At 48.2% G+C, this 24,254-nt stretch overlaps 1 protein-coding gene across 5 annotated transcripts in view; it reads left to right on the forward strand.

Annotated features, from left to right (window-relative positions):
* Ciita (class II major histocompatibility complex transactivator) overlaps window positions 1-24,254 on the forward strand; it is a 40,899-nt gene that overhangs the window by 3,657 nt on the left and 12,988 nt on the right. For 2 of the 5 annotated variants that reach the window (XM_031362433.1, XM_031362439.1), the window contains exons 2-7: window positions 17,999-18,145; window positions 18,386-18,481; window positions 20,583-20,645; window positions 20,777-20,857; window positions 23,124-23,168; window positions 23,623-23,769. In XM_031362433.1, the coding sequence (XP_031218293.1) occupies window positions 17,999-18,145; window positions 18,386-18,481; window positions 20,583-20,645; window positions 20,777-20,857; window positions 23,124-23,168; window positions 23,623-23,769 (579 nt within the window). Of the gene's footprint in view, window positions 1-4,138; window positions 4,405-5,458; window positions 5,787-17,998; window positions 18,146-18,385; window positions 18,482-20,582; window positions 20,646-20,776; window positions 20,858-23,123; window positions 23,169-23,622; window positions 23,770-24,254 lie in introns of those variants that run through there. The other 3 variants (XM_031362443.1, XM_031362453.1, XM_031362438.1) reach the window with 3 other exon arrangements.

Here is a 24,254-nt window from a genome sequence, read left to right on the forward strand (position 1 = left end):
CACACAGACAGACACACACAGACAGACACACACAGACACAATACACAGACACACACACAGAGACACACACACACGCCAAGCCTTTGTCTAGACTGGCATTTTTTTCAGCATCTATATAATTTCTTTGAGTGTGTTGTATATTGTTTATTGTTTGTGAAGAAACTCCACACAGACAGAAGGTTATGTTTTAATCATGATATGTCTCATATGCCCAATATATAGATTCAGTATATTACACAAAGTACCAATAAAAGAAGTAGGTTGGACTATGACAATGGTGTACAAAATACTGTACAGGTATAACAGCAAATTACCAACTCATATGAACATAAAACTATTAACATGTACTTGAAGTATCATTTTAAATTTTCATCTGAACATTTTGACCTGTACATGTTTTGCTTTTAGTCACATAGAACTAAGGGGGAATTTTCTTGGTTAAGGAAATCAAAATTTCAGGCAGCTAACTGTACGGCTAGGCACGATGTTACTCCTGGTGCACCTGCCTTTGAAGGTTTCTGTTATAGCAGTATCTTCTTTAAACAGTGTTATGTTCATACAAGTTGGTAATTTACAACTCTGATCTACATAGAGCAGCCTGTGTGCAGATAGTGTTGTACAGCTCCAGTGAGTCTGGAGTTCATGCTCCCATCCCAAGGGAACTCTATGAGCTCAATGATAAATCAAAACAGATGCCCAGACAGAAGTCAAGCAGCTGGAGATGACAGCTCCTGCCAGGGTAGTCACTGGCAGGGAGGGGAGAGCTGGGAAGGGTCCTGACGAAGGACTGACTGTAAAACGGAGGCAATAATAGTCACAGTCACCGTTATGTGGGTTTGGGGACAGCATCCCATGTGAGACACAAACATTCTCAGTCACATGATGCTGCTTTCAACTCAACACCATCAAGGCTGTTGTCTTAGGTCTGTTGTGAACAGGAGAGGGCAGCTCCAACCTCAAGTTTTGTCCATGAGCTAGGCCTTTTGACTTCCTTTGTCTAGGCTGCAGGACATCCCTTTCAGCTCCTGATTCTGGCTGTCTTTGATTGCACTCTACTCCATTCTGAGTACTGTAATACTACACTCTGTTTTGGTGCCTCTGGGATTTCCTCATGTGGATTTTCATTCTCTAAGCCACAGCATAAAGGCTCCCTCTAGGATGCCAGCTGACTTACTGGAAAGGGACATTCCCACCAGCTTCCTTCCTCATTTGAGGTTAGGATGAGAGAACTGCAGATCCTGGCTTTCCCCTTCTTCAGACTCCTCCCTCTCCCAGGTGTCCATCCCAGCTCCTGCCCTGCTCCTAGCCTCCTGGAAGTGGGTAGGCTTCCGAGAGAGCTCAGCTCAGCCTGAGTCCCAGCAGTTAGCCTGTGGCCCATTCACTCCCAGGAGCCTCAAAAGGAGAAGTGCCTGTACGGGAAGTTGGCACTTCCCAGATAATTTTCCCAGCCACACTGCTAAGTAATCTCTTGCCTCAGAACTTGGCATCTGACCCAGCCAGGGACTGTTTCTGAGTCTGTTGGTATTGCCTGGAGTGGCCCACCTGGCATCTCACCTGGCATCATATTTATTGTCCACACTTCCTTCTAAGTCACCTCCTGATCACTTCCTGTGTCCCTCCAGCATACCTTCCCTAGCCACCCCCACACCTACTCCAATCTACTGCTCCACTAATCCATTTTTGACCAATATTGCCTTGTCCAATTCATTAGTTTTTCTATTTGTCTATTCACTCATCTGTGTATATTTATATAGCAACTTAGCTACCTACCTTCTCACCAGTGCATCCATGTACATACCCCTCCACCTAGAGGTTACAGTCTCACCTACCACCTAGATCCTATCTAGCCACTTACCCTTCATTTTTATCTCCTTTTCTTATCTCCTTCTCCTTGGTCAGTTATTTAGCTCCCATGGGAATTATGTGCTTACTAACAATCATGGTGCAAGGCATTCACAGTATCTTTATCTACTTGGGATTCAAGTCAGCCTTGATCAAAACACCGACTGCCATCCATCCTTTCAGACAATTCCAGAATTGTGTGTGTGTGTGTGTGTGTGTGTGTGTGTGTGTGTGTGTGTGTGTCCTGGGGTGGCGGGGGTGCATACATCTACATGTTTGTACACCTGTACATGTTTGTGGAGGCATGTGTGCATGCACATATATGTGCCTGTGTATAGAGATCATCATTGATGTCTTCTTCAATCTCTTTTTACCTTTTGAGACAGAGATCCTCTCTAGATTTGGAGCTTACTGACTGTTCAAGACTAAGGCCACAAGCCCCAGCAATCCTCCAGCTTTAGATCACAGGTGCAGGGCACCATACCAATTTTAACATGCTGGGATCTGAGCTCAGCTCCTCATTTTTGCACAGCAAACACTTTGCCAATGGTGCATCTTCCCAGTTCCCAAATAGGTGCTTTAAGGGAGAGAATGCCCAGCACTGGCTTGATCTTTCTTCCCATTCCTCATCTCTGTTCACCTTATCCTGGGTCAATAATTTGCTGTCTAAGCTATTCTGTATCTTTCCCCATCTCCACTGGCCTCAGGTAGGTCCATAGCTCTACATCTCCAGCGTCATCCTTCTGGGTGCTGATAAGCTCATCTGGTACTTACTGAACATATGGCACCTATGACTGTCCTGCTTGGAAATCATCTGTACAGACATGAGAATGCTTCTACTTAGTTCTTGTGAAAATGGGTCTGGGGGTGTCAGAAAGGGTGTGGGGAGACCAGGTAACAGCACCGGTAAGAGGTGCTGTTGCCAACCAGGTATATTTAGGCTGAACCCCATTGTAACACAGACCCTTCTCAGTGATGCAAGTCTAGGGCAGTTGGGGCCATCAGAACTGTCTGCCAGTAAAAACAGGAAGGAATCTCCATGTGTCTCAGAAGAGCAGAGCAGCAGATACCGGCATGTCTCGGTAGCACGCTGTCATGAGGACGGACTGGGGCATCGTGTGATTTCTATTACTAACTGTGTTTTCTCGTCAAACAACGACTGTTTCAAATTGACTCCTAGTATTTCTCATTTGTCTGTCTACTTCCTTCTTGGGACTTTTGTAAGCAGCGATGATGACTTTAAAACTGTCACCATACAAAGACATATTTTACACACAGGGAAACAAAGGCTCAGATGGGTTGATGAGCCTACAGTATTGTACCTGCCAGGAGCAGCCAGATCACCCTTTGTCTCCCAGGCTGGCCCCCAGAATCCATCCACTTCACTGCCAACCACACAGTCCTCACTTTTTCTGTATACTTCCCACACTAGCGTTTACTTGACACATTTTCCCAAACCACTCCCATGTATTTTCAAAGAAGAAAGTTTTATTCCCTGCCACAAGGAGGCTAAAGTGCCCAAAGAGATAGCAGCATTGCTTATTTGTTTTTAGACAGGGTCTTAGGTAGTCAGGCTGGTCTCCAATTCTCCACAGCATTTACAGTGACCTTAAGGTTTTGATTCTATTGACTCCACATCCTACACTCTGGGACTACAGGTATGCATGACCAGGTTGGAAAAGGACTCTACCAACCAAGCTATAGCGCCCCAGCCCCAGCACTTGGTTTTCAAAGATATAATAGAGCTATGTTATTTGATTCAAGCCAGATACTGCTTCCTGATGTGTTAGAGAGGTGTTAAAAAACAGATTAGCTCCAGGCGAAAGCTTTCTCACTGATGCCACCTGAAGGATGGGCAGGGTGGAGAGATACTTACTCTCTCCCTGTGAGCATCAGTGTTGCTTATCACCACAACCCTGAACCAGTCAGCTCTCAGGCTACTGAATTAGAGTCAACACTCTGGGTGAAACTTGGGTTTTAGTTCATTTTTTTGGAATAAAAGACTATGTTGCATCCAGAGAGATTCACAGCAGTTTGCCGTGAGCAGAAGCTGGAGCTCACCATGTCCCTAACAGCTCTTTGTTATCTTGGGGGCATGCGTTAGAGTCTGGTGCAGGCCCTGTGCTGCAGAAGATTGTGTGTCCATTGCAGTTATCATTTCAGTGACTTAGCTGAGGTGCAGCTTCTGTGGTCACCCAATTTGGCCCACAAGAAGGAACCGAAATTAACATAAGAAGCTGTGGTGGCTAAGGGAGCATGGGCAAATTAGAGGGTATCCAAATACAGGATATGAGCTGTTTGGAGAATTTTCAGTTGGTCCCTTGCTTGCTTTCTTTGCATGCTAGCTGAGCTTGGTAGTCTCTGGGCTCCTAACTGGTATAGAGAGGCATGTGAGAGATGAGGCTGCCTGCTTCCCACCTGGGCATCTGAGGACCTTCTTGAAGACTTCTGGCACACCAGGAGAGGCAGCTGGACCACAGACATTACTGCATCACTCAGCTCTCTACATCATGCGCTGCCTGGTTCCTAGCCCTTCTGGGTCTTACCTGCCGGAGTTGCAAGGTAAAGGGTGAACTAGAGACAATGGTTAAGACTAGAGCTTTAATCAGCACACTGAGGCCTCGGGGGTTCCAGCATTCCTAACAGAGGTTTATCTGCACTCAGACTTCCAGGGGCCTCTGCTGGCTGCTCTCAGCCCTGCCAAGGTTTGGGGGCTATGTAGACTAGCCTCTCTTCCTTCTCCACTTCCCTAAGGAGATTCCCTAGAACCCTATGGGGGCTTGACAAGCTCGCTACCCTCGAGCTACATCTCAAGCCTATGTCTGTCTTTGGATAAACTGGGGTGTACCTCTAAGAGACCTCCATCCTGGGAAGCTTGGTACTCCCAAACTGTAATCAAGCCTGCAGTATATCTAGTAAGCAAGGAGTCTCTGGCAGATTCTCTCTCTAGTCTCCAAGTGGGTTTTGAGAGTGTTTGGTGTGGCACCTGCTTTGAAGACCTCGAGGTGGCCTTACCAGCTAGCTACACTCTTGGCTGCATCTGTGTTGTGCCTTTGAACCTCCGTTCTTAGTTTCAGTTTTCCTCAGCCACCACACAGTGGGCTCAGCAGAATGTCTGTGTAGTAGGGTAATGTTGAGAACCAAGGGTTGAACAGCATCAGGTACCATGAGGTAACCACTGTCATCCAAGGTCCCCAGTGTAATGCTGGTTAAAAGGGGTGGCATCCCTTTTCTCAGACTATCCTGAAATGCCACCTAAATCAAGGTGAAAAGTGTCCCAGCTCAGCCCCATGGCCGTGCAGCTGGAGGTTCCCTGTGGGAGAGAGAGGGGGCAGGTCAGAGGCTAACTAACTTGACCCAGTCCCCTAGCTACAGATGAGGAAATATGGGCTTGAGAAAGGGGAGTGACCTCTCCAAGGATGCTTGTCCTGGGAAGGCAGGGAGTCGAAGAGCTTTGCTAGCAGATGGATCTCAGGTCTAAATGCCTCAGGGGGCAGCTTGCCTATCTTTGTGGTTGAGCTGAGAGAGAGTGAAATAGAGAGCCACCAAGGGTGTAAATGGGAGGTGGCTTGCAAACCAAACACCTGCCTTGGAATTCAGCTCTGCTGGCTCAAATCTGCAGTCCTCTCCTCTTGAGCAGGGACTGGTCTAAGGGAGCTCTGCCTGTAGGGAGGGGTCCTCTGGGAGCATTCAGTCCAAGCAAACTTGGGTTGCATGTAGTGGCTTCTGAGAAAGCACGTGGTGGATATCACTTTTCGGGGGAGGAGGGGTTCCTGCTTAGCTCTGCCTTTGGCTCAAAGCTGAAGGTGTAGATAGAAAGTGAAAGGCGGATACTCCCTTTGTGTGGTAGCTGTCAGGAGACTGCCCGCCCAAGCTCCTAAGAGCCACGGAGCTGGCATCAGGGAGACTGCAGGCAGCACGCGGGAGCGCAGGGCACAGCCGCGGTAGGTGTCTCCAACATCCCCCTTTGCAGCCGCTAAAGTTAGGCTGGGAATCCGAGGCTCTGAGGCTGGCAACTATTTGGCCCAGGTTAGACAGCAGGGCTGGAAAAAGCTGCATAGGTGTGCCGGAGGTAGAAAGGCTTCTTGGATCCCAGACCGACTGTATGCAGGACCTTGGGAGCAGGGAGCTGGGAGGCAGAACCCCCGAAGCTATGCACAGAGCTGGTAGTGAAGGTAGGTGCGCAGAGCTTGTAGTGAAGACAGATGGTGGGATAGCCTTGCAGGAGTGTCCGTAGTTCTGGGACTCAGACCATGGGAGGCGCGGGGAGGGGGGGGAGGGAGTGCAGGGAGGGGGCAGGCGTTCATTCTATCAGTCCCCAACATCTACAGAGAGCACAGGGACCTTGCACCAGGGGCTGCCCTTCACTGGACCTTCATTTGCGTGTTGGGACAGACCACCTCTGACTCTGGATTCTGGGTACAGGGTCCTTCTTATGAGGACTTGGCCCAGAGACGGCATAGGGTGCACGTATTTGACCATCTGGGGGAGAGGTGGAGGGAGGCACCTACCTTACTTTGTCACAGGGGACCCAGGCAGTGAGAACTGTAGCCATTATGCCTAGCTTGAATGATACCCTCCTCCTACAGAGTCCTACAGCTCCTTTCTGCACTCCAGGCCTCACGAACCCATACCTGTCCAGTGTGGCCCTCTTCCTATCAATGCTTGGAGTTACGAGAAAAGTCTCGGAATTAAATCTGTATTAAATCTCGGAATTAAGTCTTAAATGCGTATTTCCAAATAAAATAAATACAACATCTCAGGCGGATTAAGAAAAAAGGGTTTTCCTCCTTTGTAACCTGGTGTAGCCAAAGAGCGTCCCCTTCCGACTACAAAACCTGCTTTCCTAGAGGCTCGAACGTGGGTGAAGAGAACCCCCCAGAGGCGACTGAACAGGAGGTTCCAGTAGCCCAGGCTTTGGAAATCTTCTGGGAGGCCGTTGATGACAGGTCCCAGGGCCACAGGGTCTTCAGACCCACCCAAGGGCCCTAGCTCCTCCCTGGCCCTGTTCGCCAGTACTAGGCCCCTCCCCCAAGGTCTCTGGCAGTTTGAGTGCCAAGCCCCCACTTCCATCTTCTGCATGTTTCCTGGGTGCAGAGCCTGGGAACCTGGGTTAAACCACCTCTACCCAGTGATTCGCGTTCATTTCAAGGAGAGGCACTAATGTATGCCTCCTCTTTACTATCTATGCAATCTGTGGAAACCGAGTCCAGAGAAGTGATCTTTGTTATGGTTTCTAAAGACATGTAATATATTCACATATGTTAATCTACTTTATACATATTACCAAGTAATATACAATAATTTTATACACACATAACCTATAGTGGCATGTATTATAACACTTATTGATTAATATGTTTATGTTTGACTTTGTTTTGCCAAAGGCCATATAGCAAGCTGTTAAGCTTAGTCAGGATTTGAACCCAGATCTCCTGAGAACCCTGTCTGCTGCCTGGGTAGCTGACGTGAATTTCCATGGATGCTGGTGGGTTCTGAGCAGGCTGAACTTGGTGGTACAGCAAAGACAGTACATCTCTGGGGAACAGAGATTTTATTTTGCCTTTGTGGCAGGCGGCATCATTGTTTCCTGGCCTTTCAAGGCAGTAATAGAAAGTGTTTTCATAAAATCATGGTGAAAATATGCAGCATACATTTCCTACTGAGCATGTTCATAGTGTTCTGGAACCATTGCTACCTCTCTTTCTAGAACTTTCCACCCTCCAAGATGGAAACTCTGGACACTGAAGCAGTAACTCCCCCTCTACCAGTTCCTGGTGATACCCACTCACCACCTAGTTCCCTCTTTCTGACTGCTCTAAGTGTTTTGTAAGTGCAGTTGTTCAGTGTCTGGCTTCCTCTGATAGCACAACTCAGGGTTCCTCTCTGCTGTACCCCCGGCCTGAACACAATGGCAGAGAATATTCTAACAGGGAGGCCATGTGTTGTGTCCCCAGGCAGTGTTGGTGGGACTCAGCTTGTGTCAGCCTGTGAACTATTTCTTGTTTTGTTTTTTGTTTTTTTTTGTTATATTTGTAGTTGTTTGGGTTATAATTTTGAGACCTTGGGGTATCAGGTTCTCTGTAACCCAAGCTGGCAATCTCCTGTCTCTGCCTCATTAAAGTGCGGACATTACAAGTGTATACCACCATATCCAGCAGCCTGTGGACCAACTATTTGTAATGTTGCTACCTTTAAATATTGATGTCAAAGAATCTGTTTGGCTACCTGCTTTTGATTTTCTAAGAAGAAGAGGAAGAAGAAGGAGAAGGAGAAGAAGAAGAAGAAGAAGAAGAAGAAGAAGAAGAAGAAGAAGAAGAAGAAGAAGAAGAAGAGGAGGAGGAGGAGGAAGAGGAGGAGGAGGAGGAGGAGGAAGAGGAGGAGGAAGAGGAGGAGGAAGAGGAGAGGAGGAGGAAGACGAGAGGAGGAGGAAGAAGGAGAGAAAGGAAAAAAGCTATGTCTTTCTTTTGAACCACAAATGGCTTCATGTTCACTACCATCTTCTACCTCCACCTCTAGAGTGCTGGGGTTACAGGTGTGAGTCACTATACCCAGCTAGATTTCTTTCATTTATTTATTTTTATACTTGCTAATTTGTTTGGTTGTGTAGGGTAGGAGGCCTAAAAGCATGGCATGCCTGTGCAGGTCACAGGACATCCTGTGGGAGTCAATTCTCTCCTCCAGGGTGTAGGTCCTGGAGATCCCCTTTACCAGCTGAGTCATCTCTACCACCCAAGTAGTCTTCTTGTAGAATAACCGTATTTGAGCCACACACATTTGTAACCCCAGCACACAGGAGGCTCACTGAGATCCTTATTTAAAAAACAAATAAAGACACCCCCCCACACACCAACAACCTGGTGTAGTGGCTCACACCTTTAATCCCAGGTCTTGGGTAGCTGAGGCAGGTGTATCTCTGAGAATTCAAGGTCAGTGTGGTCTATTTGGGGAGTCCCAGGACAGCCAAGATTAAATAGTGAGACCATATCTCAAAATACTACTGCTACTACTACTATTACCACTAAAAGAATAATAAATATCCCAAACAATAAACCCCACATTTCTGTTTCTTCAAAATATTAGTATACAGAAGATATTAAGGTAACTTAATTAGGTCTTGTCAAAACAACAGTCCCGCCGGGCGGTGGTGGTGCACACCTTTAATCCCAGCACTTGGGAGGCAGAGGCAGGCGGATTTCTAAGTTTGAGGCCAACCTGGTCTACAGAGTGAGTTCCAGGACAGCCAGGCCTATACAGAGAACCCCTGTCTTGAAAAACAAAAACAAAAACAAAAAATAAAAAACAAACAAACGAAAAAACCACCACCACCAACAATAGTCCAGGCAAGCCAGGTGATAGTTAGCGGAAAGAAAGATGGAACTGTGGAGAAATCCAGGAAGGGACAGGCCACTACATGGAGTCAACAGCCAAAGAAGGCTGCTGAGAAACTTTCGAAAAGGAGCCTAGAAGAATGGGAGAAGTGTCCGATCTGCTTCTGAAGTTTCCAGCTGAAGGGAAGTATGGGAAACAGAACAGAATGTGGAAAACATTGCAGAATCAGGACTACTGGAGGAGCCAGGCAAGCTAAGCACTGGAGGCCACTTGTCAAGGGGATAGACTTTCGACCTTGGAAATAAAACCTTCTTTTACAAATTTAATTAGTTTTAATTATGCGCAGGTGTGTGTACATGTGGGCATGAGCATGTGACTGTAGGTGGCTGCAGAGGTCAGAGGCATTTGATGTTCTGGAGCTGGAGTTTCAGAGAGCTGTGGGCAATCTGACATGGGTGCTGGGATCCAAACTCCAGCCCTCTGCAAGAGGAATAAGTGCCTCCAACCACTGAGCCTTCTCTTTAGCCCCAGCCTCACTTGTTATTCAGCATCAGTGGGGAGCAAGTGTGAGGAGAGGAGCATAGTGAGGGATGCTGGGTTTTAAATATGGATTGCTGCCAGGTACAGTCAGTGCACGCTGGTAACCAGCACTTGAGAGGTTGAAGCAGGAAGATCAAGTCCCAGGCCAGCCTAGACTGCACAGGGAGACCCTACCCCAGAAGCAAAACAGAAAGTACCCGCAAGGAAGCCAAACACAAACAGCAAGGCCTGGGCACTTAGCTCTGGGATACAAGGAAGCCAAACACAAACAGCAAGGCCTGGGCACTTAGCTCTGGGATACAACTCTTGTCTGGAATACACAGGACTCTAGATTCCCTCCCACCACAACAAGGGGAAAGGCTTGGGATCTAGTAATTGCTGTTTTTTTATATATAAAAAAAAGGAAGCCAGGGATATGTTTGGTAGAGGCATGGTATGGTGAAGTGGAGGAGGTGCCTCTATGGCCCCGTGCTGAGGCATCCCTTCCCCCTGAGGTAGCAGCCACAGACCGTATAGTATAGAATAGAGTTTATATAGGGCATGAGGAGGGGAGTTGAGGGAGTAGAGACAGAAAAAGGCAGAGAGAGAGAGAGAGAGGGAGAGAGAGAGAGAATAGAGGAGTAGAGGCCAGTCATGAACATGGGGAGGGAAAATGGGGAGAGAAGGGACAGAGAGGGTAAGAGAGCAAGAGAGAGAGGAGGGGGCAAGCAGCCCCTTTTATAGTGAGTCAGGCACACCTGGCTGTAACCAGGTAACTATGGGGCGGAGCCTAGAAGAAGTGCCAACAGTAATTACACCCTGAGAGGGAGAGACACATATTAAATGACAAGAAAGCAGTGCCTAATTCTCTCGGGGTGATGCTTTCAGACTTGTCAGGTATCCAAGCCCAAAGAGGATCCCCTAACCACCAGAAAGCATTGCACCAGGTGCCAGGTATGTCAGGGCACATCTGTAATCTGGCACTCAGTAGGCTATGAATTCTAGACCAGACTGGCATAGAACATAGCCTGACCCTGTCTTTAAAACAAAACCAAACAGTCAAATAACAAAACTCACAAAAAGTGAAGATCCTGGGCTCAGCTGCAGACCCTGTGCTACGTACATTGCATGCGTGATCCTTGCCCTTGGATATTTGTGCAAGGCCAAGTCTGAGACCTCTGAGTAGGCACAGAATGAACTGTATGCTGAATTCTCAGCACAAAGGAGACTTATGTACCCTGGAAGAGACAAGCAGTGGCAGTGGAGAGGGAGCTGCCTCTGGACTGGGCAAAGATAGCAACAGGTGTCTCTGCAGAAGCAGTTTTTAAGGAAAGAAAGGGGAAGTCTGTGTTAGCTAAGTCTTGATTGGATATATTAGTCTGTGTAGCCAAATGATGCACTTTGATTGCTGGACTTTGGTGGTCAGCCTCAGGAATGAGTCAGGCACAAGGAAGTGGCCAAATAAGGGAATGGCCTTTGGTGGCTCTCTTTAGGAATGTAATTTAGCCAGGCAGTGGTGGCGCACCCCTTTAATCCCAGCACTTGGGAGGCAGAGGCAGGCGGATTTCTGAGTTCGAGGCCAGCCTGGTCTACAGAGTGAGGTCCAGGACAGCCAGGGCTACACAGAGAAACCTTGTCTCGAACCCTCCCCCCCCCCCAAAAAAAGGAATGTAATGTAATGGTTCAGTAAGGAAGAGGGACTAGGGGAGAGTAAGACTTGTGGGGCCCTGTTAGCCATGCTCAGGCTTGTTAGAGCCTGCCACCGACACACTCGGGTCTCCATCACAAGCTCCCTGAAAGCAGGGCCACTCCTGATTTCCTCCTGGCTTGGGACTGGAGCTTTGTACTCTCCTTTGCTAAGCTGCAGCCATAGGACCCTTTTCTCTATGCTCAGCATCTGGCTTGGGTTTCTTTCTGAGAAAAACATGCTGCACTTTTTTCCAAGCCACTGATCAACTGTCTCAGGGATGTTTAGACGTTGGGCTGCCTGGAGCTGGGAAGGGGCTCTTGTTATGGAAAGGTACTGATGCCTCTGCTCCTCTGGCTGCACCTCTTCCTCCTGTCCTAGATCCCAGATGCCTGCCATGTGCCAGTACCAGTGAAGGCTGCATTTGTCCCATCTGTGGACCAAGATCTTCCAAGTTGTGGCTCAGTGGGTGCTTCCATTCAGGGCTCAGAGCCCAGGTGGAGGAGGCTTAGCTATAGCAGTCGCAATGATACCTTTTGTGGGATTCCATATGATTTGCAGGTCATATTCAGAAAAAAAAATCTTTTAAAAATTATCAGAGGTGAGGCTGTCATGGACTCCAGCACTGAGCTGGAGATGTCCACATCAAGACTGTCTGGGTTCAGAATGAGGTGCTTTGTGGGACAGAAGCAGACCTGGATGGAGAGAGGACTCAGCTGCATGAGGTCACCATGCAGATCATAGCCAATCTCCAAGGAGTCTTATTTCAGCAATGTCTCACATTAAAGTGAAGAAACAACAAGACCTTTGTGCCCTGTGTGGGCCTCTGCTTGGGTCAGCCACCCTGGTGTCACAGTTGGGTGGAGCTAAGTTAACCTTAAAGTCTGAATGCTGGGAAGATGAAAGTGGGACTGGACACCTGTCAGGGGCCTTCCTGGCGCATCTTAGCGTGACAAAGGGTGTCATGTGGCAAGATGGGGTCAGCATACTGCTCAGCGAAGTTCCTCTTCTGAGAGAGCTGCTAAACCAGCTTGAAGATCCCACCCTACTGACTTCATCTAACCTTACTTTCTCTACCTCCGAGTGCCAGCAAGCTAAGGTCTGGCAACTGGCACATGAATTCTGAAAGACATCATCTAGAGACGTGGTGTGGCTTTGGTTATTCCAAAGGAGAACTATTGGGAACCGCAGGCTGCTGGTTGACCCATTCACTGTCCTATAGGGTGGATCTGGATGGTACTCCAGCATCCATACAGTTTGACTGCACTGAGTCAGGGCACTGGGTTGTGTGCTTCAGCTGTTGTGTGAAATAGTTGTTGGTGCTTGTGTTTATTTACTATCTATCTATCTATCTGTCTGTCTGTCTGCCTGTCTGTCTGTCTATCTATTCTGTCTCCTCTCTCTTCTTCTCTCTTCCTTTTTCTTTCTACTTTTCTTCTTTCTCCTTTCTTTCTTTTTTCCTTCTTTCCTCCCTCCCTTCTTTTTTCTTATTTGCTTTTCTTTTCTCTTCTCTTTTTTCTTTTCTTTTCTTTTCTTTTAAACAAGTATGCTTGTACATGTGGCAGAGATCAACCTTGAGTGTCATTCCTCAGGAGCTATCTACCTTCATTTTTGAGATAGTGTCTCTTGCTGGAATCTTGGTCTCACTGATAAGGCTAGGTAGCTGGCCAGTGTGCTCCAGGTGCCGTCCATCTCTGTCTCCCCTGGGCTGGGACTTAGACTCTTAACACTATGCCCAAGTTTGTTGTTGTTAAGGATGATGGTTCTCTCTTTCTCTCCCTCTCTCTGTCTCTCTCTGTCTCTGTCTCTCTTCGTCTCTCTCTGTCTCTGTCTCTCTGTCTCTGTCTCTCCCTCTTGCTCTCTGGTGTGTGTGTATGTGTGTCTGTGTCTGTGTCTGTGTCTGTGTCTATGTCTGTGTCTGTGTGTACACATGCACATGCAGATGCGAGAGTAGCATGTGTCTATCTTGTTATTTTAGCAAGATCTCTCACTGAACCTGGAGGTCATTAATTAGCTATACTGACCAACCAGTGAGTTCTTGGGATCTGCCTGTACCCGTGCCCAAGTACTATGAATAAGACATACACGACCTTGTTTTTTATCTGGGTCCTGGGGATCTACACTTAGGCCTTAGCTCTTACAAAGCATGTCGCTGACTGAGCCATCTTACTAGCCTTGGTCTTCTTTACTTGGTTTGTTTGCTTGCTTGTTGTTTATCTTTTAAATATTTTTAAGGTTGCAACAATATTTAACAGAAGCTGCAGGGATTTTTTTCTCATTTATATGGTCACGAACCCACAGTCTCCCCAGCTGCCGCCTTTCAGTCTGCAATATGTCTCCATGTCACCTGAGATTCAAAATCCAAAGCTTGGGCTCAGTCTTGGTAGGACTTATCCCATGTGTTTGGACAAGATGTAATGATGCCTGTCTATGATGGCAGTGTCTTCCAGAATGGTTTCACTGCCCTTTAAACTGCAGCTCTACACCAGTTCATTCCTGTCTCCGCCAGCCTCTGGCAGCCATCAGCCCCCTTTTGCTTTTCCTGAATGATGTGAAGTTGGACTATATGAGTCCGCTCGGTGTCTTGTGCAGAGGAGTTGGAGTAGTTCTGCTTGCTTTTGTCTTGCAGTCCTAGGAACAGAACTCAGGGCCTCCCTCAGGTTGAGCGACTACTCTACATACCCCGATCCTGTTTGTACTTTGTGTTATACAACCCCAGACTGGCCTTGAACCTCAACCTTCCTGCTGCCACTCAAAGCCAATATTACAGGGTTCTTCTACCTGGCTTGAATCTCAGTTTTGTTGCTTTTGCTTTGTGCATTTGAGACAGAGTCTCACTACAAAGCCTAGGTTGCCCTCAGATTCATGATCCTCTTGCCCCAGGTTCTTGGTCAGCCGGGATTGCATACCTGTATGACCACATCCAGCTACAACTGCATGTTTAGACCGCTGTGTGAAGCCCCTCTTAGGGAAAAAGAGGTTCTGAGCTCCCCCATGCCCTTTCAGCCAACAACTTTTTCTCACTTGTTAAAGGATCTGGAATTCTTGTGAAATGTCACTTGAAAGCCACTGTCTTACTACAACTCTCTTATTTAACAGATGACAGCCCTAAGAAGTGGAGACAGGAAGGGGCTTTCCCAGAATCACACTACCCTGCCAGAGCAGAGTGACTCTTGTATTAATCTTGTGATACTGAACTGTTGTAAACTTAGCTGCCCCCATGTCTGGGCTCCCCCGGCTTCTTCTGTCCCACCTCCACCATGGGAAAGCCCTGTGGCTTGCTGCCAGGGACCAAATCCAAATCTCTTTCCAGTTTTTCTAATTACTGAATCTTCCCATAGACTGGCTGGCTGCTCTGAGCTCAGGGGAGCTAGGGAGCTGGGACAGAAATGCCAGGATGGTTGAGGGTACTGTGACACAGAGAACAAGCTTGGAAACAGGCTGAGGACAACCATCTCAGATCCCTTAACTACCTCCCTTTAATGTGAGGCTAGCCCCTTCCAACTTCAAGCAGCTCACTCCTACTGCCCCCTCCCAGTGACCCTATATCCTGAGCCATCTCTTGAAGCAGGCCAAGACAGAAGGACCTCAGACAGTCTTCAAGACAAGAGGTGGAAACCAAGAGCTGAAGAAGTCATAACTATGAGAAGTGCTAGCCAGGAGAAGACAGTCAGGAACTGGAGCTATTGTATAGAAACATTGTGATGGTCACATGCACAAACATTGTGTGCAAACACACACTCGAATACACTCATTAGTTTGGGAAACAAAGCCACTAATATCATGGATCTGATTCAAGCCCCAGCTTTGAAGCCATACTTCAACCTGCCATTCATAGTGGCATCCTGGGGTAAAACAAAAGCAGTATTTCCAGATGTTACTAATGTGAAACTTCTCATACACAGGTCTTCCACTCTTCCTGCTTCCAAAGGAAATGCACAGACCTCCTATTGTCTTCCATATTCCAAAGTCCCTCAAGCATTCCTTTTTGAGGTGTGTGTGTGTGTGTGTGTGTGTGTGTGTGTGTGTGTGTGTGTGTACATGAGCACACACTGGGGATGGAACCAAAGATCTCTACATGGTAGGTAAGATCACTACCACTGAGCCTACTCCCCAGCTCAATCTCTCAATATTGGTTACATTCCTCAGTTCCCTTCTGTCTCTTGTGATCACCTGAAGCCCCTGAAGGAAGTGAAAGTTTTCAGTGAGATTAGCAGTTTCTGCCAGCCTCCTCTGTGCATGGTCCTGAGCTGCCCGCTCTGAGGAGACACAAGGCCTGAGAGTCACTTCCTCCTTTGTCTATGGCACTTGCCTTCTCCTGCCCAGGCCTAAGTCTTCATCTCTTTTTGTGAGCTGTTGGACAAGGACCTCCCTCCCCGCTGTTGTATTTTATAAAAAAGAAAGAGCCAAGGATATATTTGATAGAGCTAGGTGTGATGAGGTGGGAGGGGTGCCTCTGTGGGCCCATACTGAGGCATCCCTTCCCCCTGAGGTAGCAGCCACATGACAGATATAGTATAGAATAGAGTCTATTTAGGGCATGGGAAAGGGAGTTGGGAAGGGAGGAGAGGGAGGGAGGGAGAGAGAGAGAAAGAGAGACAGAGAGAGACAGAGAGAGACAGAGAGAGACAGAGACAGAGTACAGGGAGTAGAGGCCGGCCAAGAACACATGGAAGGAGGGGTGATGGAGAGAGGGGAGAGAGGGAGAAAAGGTTCAGGGAAAGAAGGGCAGGAAGTAAGAGAGTAAGAGAGGGAGGAGGGGTGAGCAGCCCCTTTTATAGTAAGGCAGGCACACCTGGCTGTTGCCAGGTAACTGTGTGGTGGAACCTAGAAGAAATGCCAACGCCCCTGGCTTTGACAACTTACAGGGTGGCAAAAACATTGGATTGTTCATTTAAAACAAACTATACTGGGGCTGGAGAGATGTCTCAGGTGTTGATGGTGCTTGTTGCTCTTCCAGAGGACCAGAGTTCAGTTCCTGGTATCCACATCAAGCTACTCACAACTGCCTGTAACCCCAGCTACAGAGGTTACCTCAGCCCCTTCTGCCATGTGTGGGCACCTCACTCACATGCACAGACACAAACACATATACATAAACTACCATCCTCATGTGCTGAGGCCCAGCAGTAGCTACCTGCACCATGGAGCTATCTGCCAACAACACTCTGACTTTTATGCTGTCATTCTGTGGACATCTTGGAACCTTTAAATCTTGAATTCTTTGAGCACTTCAGCTCACAGCATGATCACTAACCCAATCGAAACAAAAAATAACCCCACAAAACCCAAACCCTCTACCGTAGTGTGTAGTGGGGACAGAAATGTCCCCAAAGGACTAATGGTGGAAAGCGCCAGAGATGTCTTCTCAAATGGGTGTGGAAGCCTTGAGGAAGGGCAATTTGCACAGGGCCTTCCAAAAAACACTGCCCATTCACCAAAGAGCCGCCCCCCCCCCCCGCCATGTGCGCAGACTTTTCCTCAGAAGAGGAAACTGTCTTGTCACCTGTGTCTTCATTTCTCAAATGTTGGCAGCAGAGGATGTGACCCTGCCACCACTACCCCAATCTGGTTCTTCATCTGAGAGACAGGAACATAATTAGCTAAGGGAAGCTGGAGGGTGACATGTGTGAAGCTTGACACATTCCAGGAACTCAGGCTGTCTGGGAATTCTGACTAGACACTGTCCCTGTGAGTAGGGAGAGCCTGGTATGTGCAGCAGGCTTGGGTGGGGCACTGTGTTAGTTATTTATCTCACTGTTGTGAGGAAGTACTTGACAAAAGCAGCTTAAGGAAGCATTGATTTTTGGCTCACAGTTTGAGAGTCCAGGCCATTGTATAAGGAAGGCCTGGTAACAGGTGTGAGGCAGACGGTCTCACTACATCTGCTCTCAGGAAGCAGAGAGAGATGAATGCTGGTGCTTAGCTCATATTCAGGATGGGTCTTCCTACCCCAATCAATGCAGTCTAAAAACTCCCTCATAGGCATGGCTACAGGGTGTGGAATCTCAGTGGTCAGGGTCTTTGCTCATCCCCATATGGCTTGAGCCCCATGGGCTAGGGCAGCTAAAGAGGATGCTTCTTTATACTGGGGTGAGCAAGGTCATCTCTGCTTTCCATCCCTTTTGGAACCACTAGCAGAGGAGGTCTATTTGAGAGGCTTGTGAATCAACTCCAAAGCCAGTGGAAACATAGGAAGCATGGCCCTGGAGGCACTGGGAAATCCTAAGCCAAGACCTGAGATCTGGGCATGAGTGGAAGTGGGTGCCTTCTGGTGAGAAGATCCAGTCTGGGAGCAGAGAGACCCTTCCCTGAAGGCTCCCCAGCATGATGAGCTTTCTTGGACTGGAGGCTTCCATGTGACTGTCACATGGCACAGAGCCACCCTTGACCTTTCAAGGTTCCACAGGAACATTCCCTCTCCATGCTCCAGAAAACAGATACTTAAAGAGGTTAAGTCACTAGCTTAAGGCCTCACAGATGGGACTCAAACTCCTCTCTAGTGTCTGGAGCCCTGTTCATATTCTTGGGCTCCTCTCACCCCCAGCAGCAGTGCAAGTTCATTCTCTGCCTTTGCTTACCATCCGATGACATATCTGCATATATCTCTCCTCCCAGGTCATAGTCTGTGTGCCACCATGGACCTGGGGGCTCCAGAGGGCAGCTACTTGGAGCTCCTTAACAGCGATGCCGACCCCCTACACCTCTACCACCTCTATGAGCAGATGGACCTGGCTGGGGAGGAGGAGATCGAACTCAGCTCAGGTGGGCCTTGTCCCCTGGGGCCTCTGCTTGACTTCTCAGTCCTTCTGCGGGCACTAGACAGTTAGCAAGCTGGAGAAAGCACAGGCTGCCTGTCAGAACCATGGACAGCTCCCGGCCCTTGCTGACTGCACTGACCCTTGCTGACTGCACTGAACCCTTGCCTGGAGGCTGTCACCCTCCTTCCTCACTACCCCTCCTCCCAAACACCCAGGCTTCATCCTATGGGCTTTCCCCTTGCAGAGCCAGACATGGACACCATCAACTGCGACCAGTTCAGCAAGCTGTTGCAGGACATGGAAATGGATGAAGAAACCCGGGAGGCCTATGCCAACATCGGTAAGGAGGTGGCAGAGGCCAGAGAAAGGACTGAGAAGAAGAATTCTCTTTCACTAATGTCACTAGGTCCTTCTCACCAAAATTACAGCTAGGGTCAACAACTAGGGCTGAAGGGAAGGGACTTGGAGAAGGAGGAGGAGGAGGAGGAAGAGGAGGAGGAGGAGGAGGAGGAGGAGGAGGAGGAGGAGGAGGAGGAGGAGGAGGAGGAGGAGGAAGGGAAAGACTAAAGGGATGCAGGCCCCTCCCTGATAGCTACCAAGCCAACCATGTTTCTTTACAGTACTTCCCCTACTTTCTTTCTGTTTCTTTATGCTTTTTACTTGTTTGGTTTGCTATATTTTGCTTTTGAGGCAAGGTCTTTTGTAGCCTAGGCTGTCCTGGAACTAACTATGTATCCTAGGCCAGTCTCAAACTCCTGGCAACGCTCCAGCCTCAGCACTCCAAGTATGGGATCACAGGCAAGCACCACACCCAGATCTACACTCCCATTTCCATTTTTTTCTGCTTCTCTTTTCCACAAGGCCCACACCACATACCCATCCCCAGCACCTAAGCCAATGAACTGCCATTGCAGCAGCCAACACTGGTGACGTGTTAGTTGTTACACCTGTAAGAACGCACTGACTCCTTGGGGCAGCCGATGAAGTCTGTGGTGCGAGAATCCTCTGTTCACAGAGGAGGAAGGAGGTTGATATGGATACATCCTTGAGGTGGCCTCAAGGATGAGCCAGATGGCAGATCTGAAATCCCATGCCAAGACTCCACACTTCCAAGCCCTGACTTAAACACAAAAAAGAAGTGCCTGAAATTGAGCAGTTTGACAAGGCATGTCCATCAGGTTAGCTTCATGGGGTAACAGCATTTGCCACCAAGCCTGATGAACAACTCCTTCCAGGTGTCCTATGACTTCTACACACATTCCATGGCACTGGTGCATGGGAGTATATAGACTCACACATACAAGAGTACACACACACTTACACACACTCACTTATACTCACATACACACTCACAGCTACACACACTCATAGATATGAGACACACTCACACACATGAGTACATACACATACACAAGAACACACACATACACATACACACTTAAACACACTCACACATGAGTATGCACACTCACACACACACTTACACAGACAGACACACTCACATACATGAGTACACACACACTTACACATATGAGTATATATACACTCACATACACATGAGTACACACATACTCACGGTCACACACATACATACATGACTACACTCACACACACACAAGTACACACACATTCACACACTCATACACACACATGACTGACTCACATGAGTACACACACACTCACACAGACACATACACACATACACACATGAGTTCACACACACACACTCATGCACACACGACTGACTCACATGAGTACACACACACACACACACACACACAAGTACAAACTGATACATGGTGAGTTCCAGGCCATGTGAATATCTTTCCACTAGTTCTACAACATGTACCGCTTCATTTAATTTACCATCATGTATGGGTGCCTGGTTGACAAATGCTTTAAGCATACTTCTAATGTTCCTGTCCCCCTCTGGATAGCACTCACTATTTGTTCTCTTCATTCAGATGAGGAAAGAGGAACCAGAAACATAAGTAACCAGCCCAAGGCTGTCCAGCAAAGGGAGCTAGTGGAGAATAAAGACAGAATTTGAACTCAACCCAATGGCAGACATTTTCATGGACACATACTTTACTCATCTAATAAGACAGAAAGCACATGAAAAGCAATGTGCATGTGTTCATTCATTCAGAGCAACCTTTATAGAGGTCCTGCTGTGCCCAGCCCAGGCTGGTCCTTAAGGACCCAGCCCAGAAGGTCCTTAGCCTGAAGTAGACACACAGCAAGATTTCAGGGGACCCTTCGTTTGTTTGGCTTTGGTTTTTGGTTTTAAGACAGGATCTCTCTACATAGCCCTGGCTGTCCTGGAACTTTGCAGACCAGGCTGGCCTTGAACTAAGAGATCTGCCTACCTCTGAGACTTGCACCACCATCTCCCTCCTTGGGAACCTTTTTAACTGACTGTATGCTTCCTCATCTGGCAGCGGAACTGGATCAGTACGTGTTCCAGGATACCCAGCTGGAGGGCCTGAGCAAGGACCTCTTCAGTAAGTTGGGGGAAGTTGATCTAGGCTCAGCCTTTATTCCTTCCTGACCTGAAGAAATGGCTACACCTCTTCATGGTGGCTTTACCAGGGATTCTGGGATTGTAATGTGAGTCTCTGGTGTTTCTCCAAAGTAGAGCACATTGGAGCAGAGGAAGGCTTTGGTGAGAACATAGAGATCCCTGTAGAAGCAGGACAGAAGCCTCACAAGAGACGTGAGTGAGCCCCTTCCTGACCCAGCCTGTCCTTGCTCAGATCTGGTCCTTCCTTCCTTCCTTCCTTCTGTCTGCAGCCTACTGTGTCCCACTTATCTGCCTCCCCGCCACATCCCCACGCCACACGGCTCTAGGGCCCTGGGGGACCTATGTGGGATGCTTTGATTCCTGTTCCTCAATGGCTGAGCCCTGCTTCCCTTTGGGTTTCTGAGGAATATCTCTTTAAGCAGTGGGTAAGGCCTCAGACAGGACTGGGATAGAATCCCGAATCTGCTGTTTATAGGCTGTGTTACCTTGACTAAGTACCTACACTCCTCCTGCCCTGTCTCCTGCCTCCTTAGTCTGTCCTCTTTGGGTGGCCATTGGTGCTTTCCCATGCAGATTAGGGCATCCCTGCCTTGTTGAGCCTCTAGTTGTCATAAGATCCATCTGAGAGGCCTCTGTGGCCTGCTCATCCTCCTCTTCTGGCTCATCACAGAGGGATGCTACTTTAGCAGCCTACCTACTGTTCCTGAAGTGCTTTCCTCTCACCCTTCCCATGGTTGGGTCCTTCAAAGCCATTAGCTCACTTTGTCCAGGAAACCTTCCCTGACCACACATCCACATAAAGTCACTGTCTTATTTATGCTTATTTCTCTCTTTTTAAATGTATTTATTTTATATCTGTGGATGTTTTGCCTGCATGTGTGTCTGTGTACTACATGAGTGGTGCCTGCAGAGGCAGGAAGAGAGCATCAGATCCCCAAAGACAAGAGTTACAGATTGTTGTAAGCCATCATGTGGGTCCTGGGAATTGAACTTAGGTCTTGTGGGAGAGCAGATGGTACTCTTAACCACCCACTGAGCCATCTCTCCTGTCCTTATATGTTTATTAGTGTGTGTGTGTGTGTGTGTGTCCCAGGCCTTTTGCATGCCAGGCAAACATTTTACATTAAACTGCATCCCCAAGCCCTGTAATATTTATTTACTGGTGGTCATGGGAATCTGGCATGTGCTATAAACACCTAAAGTCCTAAGAATAGACAATGGCAGAATTTGCATCTACTCCCCTTCCTGGCCTTAGCATCTCTCCCTGAAGGGAGTATGTGTCCACCACTCTCTTTGAGCCTTGTTGGAATACTCCACTGACTTGTTCCACCCCTACCACACACACACATGCACACTTACATACTCACACACATATGAGCACATGCATCAACATACATATGAACACACACACATACACATAATGCATAGACATGTGTACATATGCATATACACACAAACATTTGCACATATTTACAAATACACACACATGCACACACTATTTCCCTCTGCCCTCCGCCATGTGTGGGAGGGCATTTCTAGATTGCTGCTGGAGAACACAAGGGTCTGTCTGCAGATTCCCCCTCCATCTTCTCCTCCCTCCTCTTCCTTCTCCTCTCTCCTTTCTTCCCTTTCTCCCTTCTGCAGGTTTCTGTCTTTCTGTTGTTGTGTGGATGTGCACACACATACTATGTATGGTGAGTATGTCGATATCAGACAGCTTCCAGGATTAGTTCTCTTCCACCTTTACATGATTCTGGGGGTTGGTCTTCCCCCTGCTCTTCCTCTTCCCTTCTTCCCTCTCTTCTTTCCTCCCCAGCACCCAGCCCCCTTCCCACAGTTGATATTGGGATCTATTGGCCTTGAGGTGCTCCACCCATCGGTAGATTCCTTGGTCCATCTACCCATCTCCTATGGGTTCCTTGCCAGTGAAATACAGCCTGTGATTCTCTTTGCTGCATGCACCCCCCTGGCATCCTAGCTCTTTCACATCTGACCCAATCTGCATCCTTGGGTGGCTGCCCCAGTTAGCTCCATGAGCCTCTTGCTGAGGGACATGGTTTTCACCACTGATCTGTCTAGATAAGCTCTGCTTTCCACTGTTGTCTGCAAGTGGATATGTGCGTGCAAAGGTATAGGATGCACAGAGGAAGTATTAGGGCTCTCTGGCAGGCTATGGGGCAACCTGAGCAGAGCCCAGGGCAATTGACTCCAGTAGTTTTGTAGCTCTAACCTCACCTGATCTGTGACTCTGCCTCTCCCTTACTCTCACCCACCTGCCAAGATGCTTTATAGCTAAGACTTGGGCTCCAGCACCGTAACTGGCCTGAGGTGTAGGGGAGAAGTGGGACATACTTTCTCAATTCCTCAGACAAGGTCACAGAGCCTGCTGGGAGCCAAAAATCTCCATGGCTGGGGACATCCAAACCTGGGGCCACTGATCTCAGGATTCTCTTTGCAGGCTTCCCAGAAGAGCATGCTATGGACTCAAAGCACAGGAAGCTAGGTGAGATGGGCAGGTGGTTCAGAGGGTCCCATTTAGGGAAGCACAGTCCCCCCTCAAATGTAGCACAAACCAGCATTAAACACCAGGGATCAGGGTTGGAGTAGTTCAGAAGTAGAGTGTGTGACTATAGTGAATGAGGCCCTGGTTGAATTCTAGCTTCACAGGAGAAGGAGGGAAGGAGGGAAGGAGGGAGGAAGGATGGAGGAAGAGAGAAGAGAAGATGAAACATTCCCACTGAGGGAATCTATTGCTGTCCCTGCCCACTTGTTGCCCCTCCATGTCTCTGTCAGCCACACTGCTAAGTGCTAGGGACACTGCTATAGGCAAGACAGGCTCAGCTGCTGCTCCTGGAGAAGCAAGTGCCCTCAAGAGGGAGCTGGCCTTTCACCTCACATCACTAAACAGAAGATGGGTGCTGTGGACAATCCGCCCTCACTGCCTCTGTCTCCTGCAGTGCCCACCTCTAGGACCTCACTGAACTATTTGGAGTTCCCAGCTGGGCACATCCAGATCTTCACCACTCTGCCCCAGGGACTCTGGCAAATCTCAGGGGCTGGCACAGGGGCTGGCACAGGGCTCTCCAGTGTCCTAATCTACCATGGTGAGTGTGGGAGCCCAGCATCAAAGCTGGCTGCCTCTCCTTCCTCCCTAACCCCTGACCTTGTCCTCTCCCATTGCAGACAATGGCAATTGTGACATAGCAGCTAGTCATAAATCCTCTCTCCCCAAACCTTTCTCTATCTTTGTTTCTCCCCCCCAAAAAACAAAGTACGGGAGCATCTCTAAGGTTGTCTGCCTATGTGACCAGTCTTATAGTCTTCTTTGTGTTATTTCCTCTCCCCTCAGTTTTTCTTCATTAAAAATATTTTTTTATTAGTATATTATTAGACGCACACATCAGAGTGCATGGCTGCAATGCTTGAAGAAGCCAGAAGTGACAGATCTCTCTGGGAGTGGGAGATACAGGCTATTGTGAGCAGCCTGACATGGATGTTGGGAGCCAAATCAGGACCACTGGGGAAGGTAGTGCTCTTAGTCACTGTGCCTTCTCTCTGGCCCTTAAAAACAAATCAAAACAAACAAACA

Source organism: Mastomys coucha, unplaced genomic scaffold (assembly GCF_008632895.1).
Source record: "Mastomys coucha isolate ucsf_1 unplaced genomic scaffold, UCSF_Mcou_1 pScaffold12, whole genome shotgun sequence".
Classification (NCBI taxonomy): domain Eukaryota; kingdom Metazoa; phylum Chordata; class Mammalia; order Rodentia; family Muridae; genus Mastomys; species Mastomys coucha.